The sequence below is a fragment of the Acomys minous genome (assembly GCF_964271855.1).
Source record: "Acomys minous genome assembly, chromosome: 6".
Lineage (NCBI taxonomy): Eukaryota > Metazoa > Chordata > Mammalia > Rodentia > Muridae > Acomys > Acomys minous.
Genome location: NC_140487.1, coordinates 113,383,156 through 113,397,215, shown reverse-complemented (window position 1 = coordinate 113,397,215; position 14,060 = coordinate 113,383,156). Strand labels below are relative to the sequence as shown.

Here is a 14,060-nt window from a genome sequence, read left to right as displayed (position 1 = left end):
CTGGGGACAGTGGCCCTGGGAATGGAGGGGCTGGGGACAGTGGCTCTGGGAATGGAGGGGCTGGGGACAGTGGCCCTGGGCATGGAGGGGCTGGGAACAGTGGCCCTGGGAATGGAGGGGCTGGGGACAGTGGCTCTGGGAATGGAGAGGCTGGGGACAGTGGCTCTGGGAATGGAGGGGCTGGGGACAGTGGCCCTGGGAATGGAGGGGCTGGGGACAGTGGCCCTGGGAATGGAGGGGCTGTGGACAGTGGCCCTGGAAATGGAGGGGCTGGGGACAGTGGCTCTGGGAATGGAGAGGCTGGGGACAGTGGCTCTGGGAATGGAGGGGCTGGGGACAGTGGCCCTGGGAATGGAGGGGCTGGGGACAGTGGCCCTGGGAATGGAGGGGCTGGGGACAGTGGCCCTGGGAATGGAGGGGCTGGGGACAGTGGCCCTGGGAATGGAGGGACTGGGGACAATGGCTCTGAGTATGGTGTGGCATTGAATTTGGGGACATCGGCGACTGAGGCATTGCATAGCTTGAAAGTATGATTCCTGGTAGCCGGTGAAAGGACTTTGTGTGCGAGGGCTCTAAGGGATAGATTAGAAGAAGGGAACCTACCTGTCGCCTGTGAGAGCGTGAAAGGATAGCGGCACCGTCCCATGACAATGCATGCCCTTCTGTCTGCTGCCCACCGCCCTTGCTTGTCTTGGACTGACCTAGAGAGTTCTAGGTGCCCGGGAAAGCTCATTAAAGGACGTGAGGGAGTCTGAGCTCTCTATCCCCCACAGGGATGGGGGTCTCCACAGTGACTGCCGCCCGCATCCTTAAGGGTCAGCTACACCACAGCACAGGGGAAGAAACACGTCTGGAGATGGACAAGTTCCCCTTTGTGGCCCTCTCCAAGGTAAGCCCCGTCCTAGGTCTGCTCTCTACCCGCTGGACTGTGAGGCCATCAGACCTCCTGGGTCCCAGGGTCCCACTGTGAAACCAGTAGAAAGGCAGTGGTTCCCAAGGCTTCTGAGGCGTTTAGCTCATTCATCTAGAACCTCTTGTGTGTGTAGCATACCCAGAAAAAAAGTGTGTGTGGTACAGCGTGCATATCTTCCCAAAGCTGTTAGTGTCTGGGTGACTGCGCCTAGACGTTGCAACTGAACACGGACCGGCTGTCCCCTGAGCTGTGTCTTGTCCCTTTTTCCCTGACAGCAGCCACTGTCCTGACCCCCAGGCCATTGATAGATTGTGCCTGCTCTTGTGTTTTCTGTAGAGTCAGGCTAGTTCACACCTCCCAGGTTAGATTAGGGCTGTGAATTATCCAGCAGCCTGCACGCTGTGAGCAGCTGTGGTTACTGGGGTGGGGGAGGGGGCCTGGTTTGGGGGCAGCTTATATAACAAGCACTTCATCAGCCCCTTCTCCATCCCCAGCTGCTTCTAGGGGAAGAGTGGGGGGCTGTAGTTTCTAGACCTCTAGCAAGCTCTCAGGCTCATGGGGGCCAGGGAAGTAGGCCTGCCTATAGGATCTACCTGGGCAGTACGGACATAGCAGTGACCATTTGCAGAGGCAGCAGAGAAGCCAGGTTGGACTCTCAGACCCGCCCTCCCCTCCCAGGATCCCTTCAGGGACATACATTCTTCCTCTGTCAGCTTCCCACCCCTTGCTGGCTCCACAGTCCCCGTGTCCCCCCCCCCATCCCCCCCACCCCCCCCCCCCACCCCCCACCGCCTGCTCAGAGAGACCTTGAATTCTACCAGGGCATGGGAAGCAGGCAGCTCAGTCAGGTGACCTTGTGGTTCTGGGGGGGACCTCAGTGGCCAGCGGTGTCCCTCACATCCTGTTCCCCTGATGGAAATGGAGACGGGATGGCCATGGTGGGTTCCCAATCCCCCTGGCTGACTCTTGCTATCTCCCCCTCTCCCCCCCACCCACCCCCCTCCCCCAGACATACAACACCAACGCTCAGGTCCCGGACAGCGCAGGCACCGCCACTGCCTACTTGTGTGGTGTGAAGGCCAATGAGGGCACTGTGGGAGTGAGCGCAGCCACGGAGCGCACGCAGTGCAACACCACTCAGGGGAATGAGGTCACCTCCATCCTGCGCTGGGCCAAGGATGCCGGTGAGCCCCGTCACAGGCAGAGTTCTGTGACTGTCTGGGTCTTAGCCCTCCTATCCATGCATGGCTGGGCAGAAGCTGGCTCTGCAGAGTCAGGGATGGAGGAGCGGATGCCAGCCCACCCACCTCGAGTACAGGAAAAGTGTTCGGCTGTACCTGCCTTCATGCAAACGAGAGAAACTGAGGCCCGGGTAACCAGAGGAACTGATTGATGGGAGAGACAGTCTATGGCAGGGAGCGGGAGGTAGAAGTCCACAGAGACTCCCTTATCTACAAGGATGCTAACCTCTCCTGTTCCACACCTCAGGGAAGTCGGTGGGCATCGTGACCACTACACGGGTAAACCACGCCACACCCAGTGCAGCCTATGCACACTCGGCTGATCGGGACTGGTACTCGGATAATGAGATGCCCCCAGAGGCTCTGAACCAAGGCTGCAAGGACATCGCCTATCAGCTAATGCATAACATCAGGGATATTGACGTGAGTAGGATGGCCAGGCGTGGATGCGACAGTGGGGGGATAGCGAGGTGCTGGGGTGGGTGCCTCAGACCCAAGATGGCCTGGGAAAGGCCTGGGTTTCCCTCATTCCTGGGAGAGCTCCCAACTCATTAGGGGATTTGTGGTTGGGACAGGTATCCACTGTAAGGTTTCTCTGTGTCGGGGCTTTAAGGTGAACCCTCATGGCTGCCACACCCGAAGAACTGAGTGCCGTATGCGCTGACACCTTCCATACACACACTATACACTCACACACACACACAGTATGCAATGACACACTCACAGTGTGGTCTTTTTGTTTTTTTGTTTTTGTTTTTGTTTTTTGTGTTGTGGTTTTTGTTTTTGTTTTGTTTTGTTTTGGGGGGTGGGTTTTTTTGTTTTTGATTTTTTTGTTTGTTTTTTGTTTTTTGAGACAAGGTTTCTCTGTGTAGTCTTGGCTGTCCTGACTCACCTTGTAGACCAGGCTGGTCTCGAACTTACAGAGATCCTCCTGCCTCTGCCGCCCGAGTGCTGGGATTAAAGGATTGTGCCACCAAACCTTCACAGTGTGGTCTTAAGAGATGACCCACCCTACATAGTGACATAGTCACGCACAGAGTGTCACATACCTGCACACAGAGCTGACCATGCCTTTTCCCACCCTTGCTTTGCTTGTTGCTAGCTGTGTGGCTTTGGGCTGTTAACCTCTCTTAGCCTCCCCTTGGACAACCCTTCTGCCAACTGGACCTGTTCCAACAGCTCACTGCGAGACCTAAGTAAGAAAATCCCAGTTGAGTTTGGCACCGAGCCTGGTCCCTGTGAGTGTTGTTCAAGTGGCAGCCCTTACATATAAGCCACTCGCCCTTGACACACATGCTTCAACAACCAAGCAGGTTCTAACACGCAGGCCTCAGCTCTCGGAGAGAATTTCCAGGGGGGTTGGCTATGGCTTAGATCCTCCGAGCCTGAAATATGGGCCGAGTGAGGCTCAGAGAAGCCCTGGAATTCAGATCCCAACTCTCTCTGCCCTCCTGTAATGTCTCATGCCCCCTGGCAGGTGAAGGCTGCCTTCAGGACCAGTGGTCCTGTTGACTCCTCTTAGGAAAAGAGCCACTTGGGACACAGCCAGCTGCCTGGCTTCATTTCCACCTGCCTTCTCCTCCCGGTTCCCACCAGGGTGCCCCACCTGCCGCCTCCCAGGCCGTGGGGAGGCCAGGATGAGATCATGTGTGAGAACACTGGTCCCACTGCACAGGGGTAATTACTGTAACTCTTTAGCCAGCTTGGGCAAGAGTGGCTGAGGCAGGGAGAGGCACTTTGGGGAGAGATGCTTTGGGGGACAGTGAAGAGAGCTGGGGCCTCCTGGAGCCGTGAGGGCATGAGCCAAGGAGTGAAAGATTAGGTCCTAAAACCCTCTGTGTCCCCACTTTCCTCTTCCAGTTCCATTTGCCCTCTGTCATCACCACCCCAAAAGCCCCCCAGACATCCATGAAATAAAAATCCTGGTGTCCACTCTGAAAATAAATATGGAGAGGAGAGGAGAGGAGAGGAGAGAGAGAGAGAGAGAGAGAGAGAGAGAGAGAGAGAGAGAGAGAGAGAGGGAGAGGAGAGGAGAGAAAACCCAAACCCCAAAGGCAAACATCAAGTCTGTTATTTGGGACTTTAATGAGCCCGTGTGAAGTCGCCGCTGGGCTGGGAACCACGCGCTCCCGGCAGGAAGATTGGGGGCTTCAGTTCCACCCCAATAATGCCAAGGGGTCAGGTTCTGTGGGAAACAGGAGAGGAAGCCAGCAACCTGGAGTCCTTTTCTCCCTGGCCCAGTCTGAACTACCCACACGGTGGGGGTTAAGACCCCAGCCTCCTTGGGAGCGTATCTGTCCACCTCCACTGCTCTCTTCTGTAGGGGCGTCTTCCATTGTAGGATCCACCAGCAACACTAGATGACCTGCCATCCTTCTCCGGACAGTCACTCCCATTTCATAGACTAAGGACACTGAGGCCCTGCAAGATCAAAGAAATAGGCCCTTGGTTAACAAGCAGTAGAGTTGGGTCTTTACTTCAGTGTCCTTGGTCTTCCTGGGTGCTCTTGGCTGTCCCTAGGTTCCTTGCCCACACCCACTGCCAGCCCAAGACACCCAGCTCTCTCTGTATGCCATAGGACCCTAGTTTTGCCATGGGTAATAGACTAGACTAGAGTAGAACTTGGCCCCATCTGCAGACAGTAGATCTCAGGTGTCAGCCAGGGGCAGCAGCTTGGGCTGGTGCCCATGGTGACAGGAGGACATGGTATGGTGGTCACCATGGGCTGTGGCTGTTATGTTCTTGGCTCCTGCTTTAAAAATAGTTAGGACTTCAAACATGGATTCCCTAGGAAAACAAACAACCCCGCGTCCGTCCGCCCACCCGCGCATGCCAGCCACAGTGGATAAAATTAGCCTGGCGGTGACTCCACAGACGTGAGGCGGCCTGTGTTTGCCCAGGCAGCGGGCTGGTTCCCAGCTGGGCTGCCCCGAGACCTCCCTGGCTGAGGCCACTCAATGTGGACGAAGCAACTCCCGGATGATGGGGCTTCCGTGTAATATAGCAGAGCCCTTGGGGGCTTCTGGTAGAGAAACGGTGGGTTCTGGGTTGGAATCCATCTGTGCCACGTACCACTGTGTACTTGAGGGCCAAGATACCACATCTCTGTGCTCAAGTCTGTAGTAAGAAAATGCTGGCTGCTTCCCTTGCAGCTAGGGTTGGAGGTTGAGTGACTTACTCTGCCTTACTGCCTCAGGGTCTGTTGCACGGTAAAAAAAAAAAAAAAAAAAAAAAAAGGCTTTCCTATGGGGAAAGGGGGTGTGTGTTAAGCTGTGGGTGGTAAGCATTTGGGAACACTAATATTCCACCCAGGAACCCCAAACCACGGTTCTGCTAGGCCAGCGATTTCATCTCTCCCATGTGAGCAAATAGAGGCTGAAAGAACACTGGCCCAGTCCTTACCTGGCTGGGTAAGAGTTGACACACCCAAGCTGGCATCTGCTTTCCAAGCTGGGACCCCTGGGGCTTCTGGACAACTTAGAGCCCTGGGTGTCACCGGCTCCTGTGCCCCTCAGGTGATCATGGGTGGCGGCCGGAAGTACATGTACCCGAAGAACAGAACTGACGTGGAATACGAGCTGGATGAGAAAGCCAGGGGCACAAGGCTGGACGGCCTAGATCTCATCAGCATTTGGAAGAGCTTCAAACCCAGGCACAAGGTAGCCGACGGCTGCAGGTGGGGTGAGCTGTGGGACCTTGGGCCACGGGACTCCCAAGCATGTATTGAACATCCTCTCCAAGTGAGGGTTTTGTTTGCTCTACCCTTTACAGAGCAGGGGCTGACATGCATGCTCCCTGTAGGGAGGGCACCAAAGGGGATGGTGCCAGGGTCAGGGAGTCACTTGGATGGACCCCCAGACAGGCTGGGCACCTAACACCGGGAATGGCATGCACTTGGATGGCAGGAGGTCGGGGCCTGGAGGCATCTAGAGGGGGTATGGAGGAAGCCTGGGAAGTAGGGGGGCACGGGCAGGCAACGCTGGGCAGATGACAAGAGAGCACAGCCGAGCAGAAGTGTGCCGGCTGAGGGGGAGGTGTAAAGCCCTCAAAGGACAACCCCTGGGCCAGGGCATGGGTGGGCTGAGAGGGAGGCTAGAGCAAGGTTAGGCCAGGCTTTGGTTCCTCTGAGAGGCCTCTGGCCCTTTAAATCTGCCACTGCAGGCCAGCTGGGCAGCTGGGTCTGGAAATGACTGTGGTCAGGGCTGAAGACAGTGGGGGAGCATCCTGGCAGCCACTTTGATGTCACTCTTGGGTTGGGTTTCTCAGGGTTCCATGGCGGTCGGTCCCTGGGGAGACTTGGTGAGATGTGGCTGAGTCAAGAGTAAGGTTGGGGCAGGGCTGGGGACAGCCCCATGGCTGGGTAGGGGGTGTGGGAGTGAGCCACTCTGTTCTCTTTCGCCTCTTGGGCCAGCTTGGACAGACAAACCAGAGACACCCGCCTCCTTGCCCCAGCTTCCATGATCAGAGCCGGCAGGCCATCCTTCTTGCCATGGGACTCTCTGTATAGACTCATGGTGTAGAGAGGGGGGCCTCTGCTATGGCCGTGAGCCCTACCTGGTAGGGTCGCTCTTGGGTCGGGTCCCAGATTCTGGGCATACATAGAAGGGCCTAAAAGTGGTTCTCAATAACCATGCTGTGTGTGTGTGTGCTCCGGCATCCTCATCTGTAAAGTGATGCAAGCGTTGGATGAGAGAAAACAGATGCTCCTGACACAGCAGGGCTCTGGGGACCTGAGCTCCATTCCTGCGTCCCTCTTCTTCCTACCCCAGAGCAACCTAGAGGATTGAAAAAGCCACTCCTGAGCCTGGTGTGGTGGCGCACGCCTTTAATCCCAGCACTCGGGAGGCAGAGGCAGGCGGATCGCTGTGAGTTCGAGGCCAGCCTGGTCTACAAAGCGAGTCTAGGACAGCCAAGGCTACACAGAGAAAGAAACCCTGTCTCCAAAAAACCAAAAAAAAAAAAAGAAAGAAAAAGAAAAAAGAAAAAGCCACTCCTAAGGCCACTGCCCAGAGAAGGCAAGCAAGCTTTCTTAAAGACACACAACAAATTCCTTACAGTGCTGGGCCCAGCCTTGGATAACCCAGGCAGAGTCCCATTCTGTGTTTTTGTCCTCACGGAGAGGCAGTTCCTCCTTTATCTCCCCTCCTGGATGGGACTCCTAAGGTACAGCCAATGGACTTCACCCCACCTGGCTCTCCAGAGGCCCCCCCAAACACCACTCATTCCCTTCTGTGGGTATTCAAGGTCGCTGTGACCTACACTCCTCTCAAGTTTGCCCTGTGACCCCATCATGGGAAAAGCAGTTTCCTGATTCTGGTTGGATCAGTTCCTGTTTTGCCTTCAGGACCCTGCAAAAGGTGTCCCCTCCATCAGGAAGCCCTCCTTGATCCAATCAGTCCCCAGTACACGATAATCTCTACATAGCTGTCATTTCTTGAGCACAGAGATGGTAGGTGCTCAGGGCAGGGGAACGTAACCACCCTGACTCTGAGGCCAGCCGGGGCAGTCCCCAGACTTCGCGGCCTGTGCTGACACAGCCTTTCTTTCCTCCCTCCCCCCTTCCCCCGCCCCCCCCCTTCCCCGCACTCCCCAGCACTCCCACTATGTCTGGAACCGCACTGATCTGCTGGCCCTTGACCCTTCCAAGGTGGATTACCTCTTAGGTAAGTAGAGAAGGTAGGGGAGCCTATGGCTGGGCCTGTAGGGGGCAGCCCCAAGTTGCGGGGCCTTCCAGGGTGCAGAGGAGGAAAGAAGGTTTGGTTTGTGGAGTTAAGTTGTGCAGGAAGATGAACCCCAGTTGGCATGGAAAGAAAAAAAAAAGTCTTACGATGAGAGAGGGGAGGGTACATGTCACAGCCAGTGCAAAACCAACCAGGGCAGCCTCTGCCGGTCCTTGGGGGTAACCCCTGTTCCCTAGAGAGTAGGGCCCAGCAGGGGAAGCGGGGAACAGAGGTTGATGGGCACAGAGGCCAGCTTACCAGCAGGAGGCTGGTGGCTTACCACAGGGGCTGAGCTGCAGGAGGCTGGTGGCTCGCACCATCTTGGAGGTCAGCTCCTGCTTGCTAGGTGGCGTGGCATAGAAAATATACTGGGCTCCCTGGAGCCGCTGTTTGGCCACGGCATGGTGTGACAGCGTGAGGGATGGCTCTCCTACGGGAGTGAGCCGAGGACATTGACCCCTAAGTTTCTGCTGCGTCACCGCACAGGCCACTGTGCCCTCATCTCACCTGTAAATATACACGTGCTTATGTTGCCCACACTGAGCCCAGTCCAGAGTCCACTGCCTAGGCGACGTGGTGCTGCGTCCTCTTGGGTTTGAGTCGCACAAGCTACCCTTTCACCTGCTGAAAACAGCAAGTTTGTTGGGCCCCTCAGAACCTCTGCTCCCCTGAGAATTGTGCTGTCACCTCTACACCGCCCCCCCCCCCGTGCCCCTGGTGAGGTGGGCTGTAGGCCCCATACCCCTGGTGAGGTGAGCTGTAGCCCCTGTGCCCCTGGTGAGGTGGGCTGTAGCCCCCGTACCCCTAGTGAAGTGAGCTGTAGGCCCCGTACCCCTGGTGAGGTGAGCTGTAGCCCCTGTGCCCCTGGTGAGGTGAGCTGTAGGCCCCTACCCCTGGTGAGGTGAGCTGTAGCCCCTGTGCCCCTGGTGAGGTGAGCTGTACCCCCCGTGCCCCTGGTGAAGTGAGCTCTAGACCCCGTGCCCCTGGTGAGTTGGTCTCTGAGAATAATGAAAACTATAAACCTAGTTCTGGATCCATGGAGCCTCCCCATATTTACTCCGAGTTGAATGTAGGGAGTTCTGTATTCTCTGTGACACCCCGACCGAGTTCCTGGGGGCCCTCCCAGTAGGCTCAGGGCTCTCGGCACCCACATCCTTGCCTACGTCCACAGGTCTCTTTGAGCCCGGGGACATGCAGTATGAGCTGAACAGGAACAATCTAACTGACCCTTCGCTCTCCGAGATGGTGGAAGTGGCCCTCAGGATCCTGATGAAGAACCCCAAAGGCTTCTTCCTGCTGGTGGAAGGTAGGGCCTGATGAAGGCGGACCTTCCGGAAACGTGACACGGGTGAGGCAGTGGGATGGATGGTACAACTTTCAAAGAGAACTGCCAGTTTGGGGGTGAAGAGAGGGTGTGGCGGAAAGTTCCAGCAAAGACAATGGGAGTTCGGAAGAGACGGAAACTGCCTGTCCACCAGCCCGGTCCGAGTGGGCTTCCTGGCAGAGGAGAAGCCGTCTTCCTTGGAGAAGCCTTTCTCCAAGCTCTGCCTGTGGAGGGCCATCCAGTCTCTAAGCGTCACCCATGCAAAAACAGTTCCACCTGCTCTGTGGTGATCTGAGGAGGCCAGGGAGGTGACACGGGCGTGGTGACGCTTGCCTGTGGTCCAGCACTGAATGGAGTGTACACAGCTGGGTCCCTGAGGCTCGACAGTGAGCCCGCCTAGCTGAATCCATAACCTTCAGGTTCAGTGAGAGACCCTGTCTCAAAAAAGAAGAAGGAGGAGGAGGAGGAGGAGGAGGAGGAGGTAGACGGACTGGAAAGATGGCTCAGCAGTTCAAACCCAGCTCTTGTAGAAGACCCAAGTTCACCAAGTTCAGTTCCCAGAACCCACATCAGAGAGCTTGCGACCTTTAACATTCCAGCTCCAGGGGGCGCAGCACAGACACAGGAGTCTGCAATAAACGTCATGCGAATTATTTGGGCACAGAAGGCTGATTACAAATTGGGAAAACGCTGGGCATAAATTTCTGGCCAAAAATCCAATTTAGAGGATCCAACACCCTTTTCTGGCCTTCACAGGCACCCTCTGTACACACACACACAGAGGCGGGGGGGGGGGGGGCAGGGGGGGCAGGGTGGTCAGAGAGGAAATAAAATTAAGCCAGGCTGTGGTGGTTGTTCAACACCTTTAGTTTAAACACTCGGGAGACAGAGGCAGGCGGTATCTGAGTTCGAGGCCAGCCTACATACCAGGACAGCGAAGGCTACAACAGAGAAATCCTCAAAATAAAATAAAATAAAACGAAATGCTTTAAAACTAGATAACTAAAGGTGGGAAGTGATTGAGAAAAGACACGTAGCATCATCAGTCTTCACACACACACACACACCCATGCGAAGCCATGCACACACCCATAACTAGCGAGGACATAGCCCTAGGGGATCAGAGGGGGAGCGTTATCCCTCAGTGTTTCCATTGCTATCATTGTAATTACATAGTAGCCAAAGCAACAATGGGAAGCAACAGAGTTCCAAGAATCTTCCAGAATTTCTACAGCCCTTGCCTCTGTGGTCCTTTGCATGGCCCTGCTGAGACATAACATGCACTCATTCCATGCTCACACACACACACACACACACACACACACACACACACACACACACGTCCCCGATAGACACATGCCCGCTCAGGTCCCTCCACCCTCCAGAGGCCGGTGGCCACCAGCCCAGCTAAGGCTGCCTTCTTGCCAAGCTCTGGGGTTCCCACCAGCACAGCGGTCTCGGCCTGGCCCCAAGCAGGCCTCTGATCTGAGGAAGCGCCAGGAACCAGTGGTGGTGAACACGGGTCCCCCGGGGAGTGGTCGTCTTTGTGAACAGGGCCAGGCCAGCCTGCCAGGCCAGCTGCTCCCAGAACCACAACAAAGAGATGGCCAGCCTGCCCACCCTGCCAACCCACCAGCCAGGCCAGCAGCGAGGGGGAAAGTTTGTGGAGAGGGAGCACCGCCTGGCGCCACAGCTCACAGCCCTCAGAACTGGGAGTGACCACTAGGTGGCGTCCTGCAGGCAGCTAAAGGAAAGTGGTTGCTAAGACCCTACTCTGAGGGTCCACCATTATGGGATCGAACCTTCCACTGTCATTTCTGAAAGGTCACCACAACACTGCCCAGGCACTGGGGGCTTATCCTGTGGTGAAAATCCAGAAGTCCCCATGGTTTCTGTTCATGGAGGAAACAAAACTTGTGGGCTTTGAAATGAGTCAGACCTGAACCCCTGTCCAGTACCTCCCGTGAGAACACCATCCTCCCATGGTTCCTTGATTGTTCCATCTGTACACAGGGCTGAGACACCCCCTCTGCCCAGGGTTGCTGTGAAATTAAACGAGATGCCTCTTGGTTGTGTCTAGCACACAGTAGGGACTCAACCATGCTCCCCCTCCCTTTCTTTCCTTTCCCTCTCCTGAAGCCTTCAGTCACCCCTTAAAGCAGGTGAGAATGCTGATCTAGGAGTAGAGGGGTCAGAGAGGGAGCCAGGCTCTCTGGTCCCATGGTTCTCCCTTCACCCACATGGGCCTGTGACCACATCCCCCTTCCTCGCCCTCTGAAGGCCACTGGACTGTGAGATGCCTGGGGTGGGCCTGGCACGGGGAGTCCCTGGTGAAGGTCAATGTCATCCCCTATCAAGGAGATGTTAATCTGATGACAGTGTCCTGGGGCCTGTGAGGGCATGGCTCCCCCTCTCCTGTCACCTCATGGGAGGCCTTTGTTCTTGATGTCCCTAGGAGGCAGGATTGACCACGGACACCATGAGGGCAAGGCCAAACAGGCGCTGCATGAGGCAGTAGAGATGGACCAGGCCATCGGGAGAGCCGGGGCCATGACTTCTCAGAAAGACACCTTGACGGTGGTCACGGCAGATCATTCACATGTTTTCACTTTCGGTGGATACACCCCCCGCGGCAACTCTATCTTTGGTGAGTAGGCCACAGAGGACACCCCTGCCCCCCCCTCCTGCGGAGCTCGGTTATTAGGGGCCTGTTGGCCAGGCTGTCAGTTCTTCATTGTGACCTTTGGCCCCGTTTCCTGTGCAGGTCTGGCCCCCATGGTGAGCGACACGGACAAGAAGCCCTTCACATCCATCCTGTATGGCAACGGGCCTGGCTACAAGGTGGTAGATGGTGAACGAGAGAATGTCTCCATGGTGGATTATGGTGAGGCCACCAAAGCCAGGACCGGGAGGAGAAAGGGTCTCGATCCCTCAAGGATGGGCTGATGTGGTCTTGAAGTAGCCCAGATTGGGTCAGAACCTCAGTTTGGGTTCACTCCTATACCTTAGTGACTCTCACCTTTCTCTGCGTTTATTTCTCCCATGAAAAGGCTTTCTGCCTTCTGGGGACTTTACGCACGGAGAATGCCATGGGTCTGATGAGCCTGGCTTGGTGCCTGGCCTGAGTGGGTACCACATGCATGTTACTAGATGGATGGATACTCCGTAGTGGGCTGAGAGTGTGGTCTTCTGCATCAGGCAGGCTTGGTTTGAACCCAGTTGCCTCTGGGGAAATACCTCCCCTGGGTGCTGAGCCCCGGCTTCCTCTCCAGTCTCGGGGTGATGGAAAAGGGGGTGCTTCTCTCACAGCGTTGAGGTCCAGGCAGGCACTCAGAAGATGTTTCTATCCTACAGCTCACAACAACTACCAGGCCCAGTCTGCCGTCCCCCTGCGCCACGAGACCCACGGTGGGGAAGATGTGGCAGTCTTTGCCAAGGGCCCAATGGCACACCTGCTTCACGGCGTCCATGAGCAAAACTACATCCCCCACGTGATGGCGTATGCCTCCTGTATTGGGGCCAACCTTGACCACTGTGCCTGGTCCAGCTCGGCGAGCAGCCCCACCCTAGGGCCCCTGTTGCTCCCACTGGCTCTGTTCCCACTAAGCACCCTGTTCTGAGGGCCCAGGTCCCACAAGCCCACAATGGACAGCCAGCTCCCCTCCCTATGTGGCCCACCACCTGGTAGCCCACACTCAAAGGAGAGGCCCAGGCAACCTCCAGCAGGAACAGAAGGGTACTACCTGCCTCGCTTTCATCCGGAGCCCTCCATCGGCCAGACGATTCCTGGCCCTGCTTTTACTCTCTGCTCATAGCCCTTTGGCCAGCAGGGTAGGATTCTCTTTTGGGCAGGCAGGACACACTGCACAGATTCCCAAAGCACCTTATTTTTCTACCAAATATATTCTCTGGACCCTGCAACCTCCATGGAACATTCCAGATCTGACCTTTCCTCTCCCCCATCCCTTCCCTCTGGAACACTGGGCCCCATAGTCACGGCCAGTCCCCAAGTCCAGCCCTCCCTGAAGGGGAGACCAGGTCTGCTCAGGATGAGACTCTCCCAGGAAGCCACCTCCGGGGTTGGCTGTCTACCCAGGGTGGCCAGGCTGGGAAGAGCAGCCCAGCCGGACAGGACGCACACTCCCCACCCAGCTCCAGAGACGCTCGCCAACCCTTGACTGAAGCGGCTCTCCTGTTTGGAACAGGAAAAAAAAAAAAAAAAGAAAAAAGAAAAAAAATTTTTTTAATTTCTCTTTTTGGTGTTGGTTAAAAGAGAACACAAGACATTTAAATAAAACGTCCCAAATATTTCTGAGGCCAGCACTGAGTCTTTGTGGTCAGTGGGAAAGAGACCAAAATAGGCTCATCGCTCAGGAAAGGACTGGACTCTGGATCCTAGGGTGAGGGTATGGGGAGCAGAGATGCCAGGGCTCCTGCTAGCCAAGTGGGGACGGGGCAGGGGTGGCACTTTACCATCATCGCCTGCCATGGTGTGGATCCATTATGTTTCAGGGCCCCCGTGTACGGCAATGGGAGACAAGTTACCGTGAGGATTAGAAAAAGAGTATTAGCCAGGCGTGGTGGCTTTAATCCCAGCACTCGGGAGGCAGAGGCAGGCGGATCACTGTGAGTTTGAGGCCAGCCTGGTCTACAAAGTGAGTCTAGGACAGCCAAGGCTACACAGAGAAACCCTGTCTCAAAAAACCAAAAAAGAAAAAGAAAGAAAGAAAAAGAAAAGAGAGTCTTAGCTGGGCGGTGGAGGCACACATCTTTAATCCCAGCACTTGGTGGGCAGAGGCAGGCGGATTGCTGTGAGTTCAAGGCCAGCCTGGTCTACAAAGCGAGCCCAGGACAGTCAAGAG

General features: G+C 55.9%; 1 protein-coding gene and 1 long non-coding RNA gene across 5 annotated transcripts in view; one reads left to right on the top strand and one right to left on the bottom strand.

The window, feature by feature from the left end:
• The window catches only part of ALPL (alkaline phosphatase, biomineralization associated), a 55,804-nt gene extending 42,286 nt beyond the window's left edge, over nt 1-13,518 (top strand). For all 4 annotated transcript variants that reach the window (XM_084787928.1, XM_084787927.1, XM_084787929.1 and 1 more), the window contains exons 4-12: nt 774-889; nt 1,923-2,097; nt 2,402-2,577; nt 5,670-5,813; nt 7,748-7,817; nt 9,046-9,180; nt 11,654-11,845; nt 11,963-12,082; nt 12,553-13,518. In XM_084787928.1, the coding sequence (XP_084644054.1) occupies nt 774-889; nt 1,923-2,097; nt 2,402-2,577; nt 5,670-5,813; nt 7,748-7,817; nt 9,046-9,180; nt 11,654-11,845; nt 11,963-12,082; nt 12,553-12,818 (1,394 nt within the window). In that variant the 3' untranslated portion in view covers nt 12,819-13,518. The remainder of the gene's footprint in view (nt 1-773; nt 890-1,922; nt 2,098-2,401; nt 2,578-5,669; nt 5,814-7,747; nt 7,818-9,045; nt 9,181-11,653; nt 11,846-11,962; nt 12,083-12,552) is intronic.
• On the bottom strand, nt 4,221-8,756 carry LOC311600840. Its single transcript, XR_014780377.1, has 2 exons — nt 8,119-8,756; nt 4,221-4,558 (listed from the first exon to the last, which is right to left on the bottom strand). It is a non-coding gene; the product is annotated as an uncharacterized lncRNA (long non-coding RNA).
• Nucleotides 13,519-14,060: the final 542 nt, after the last annotated feature.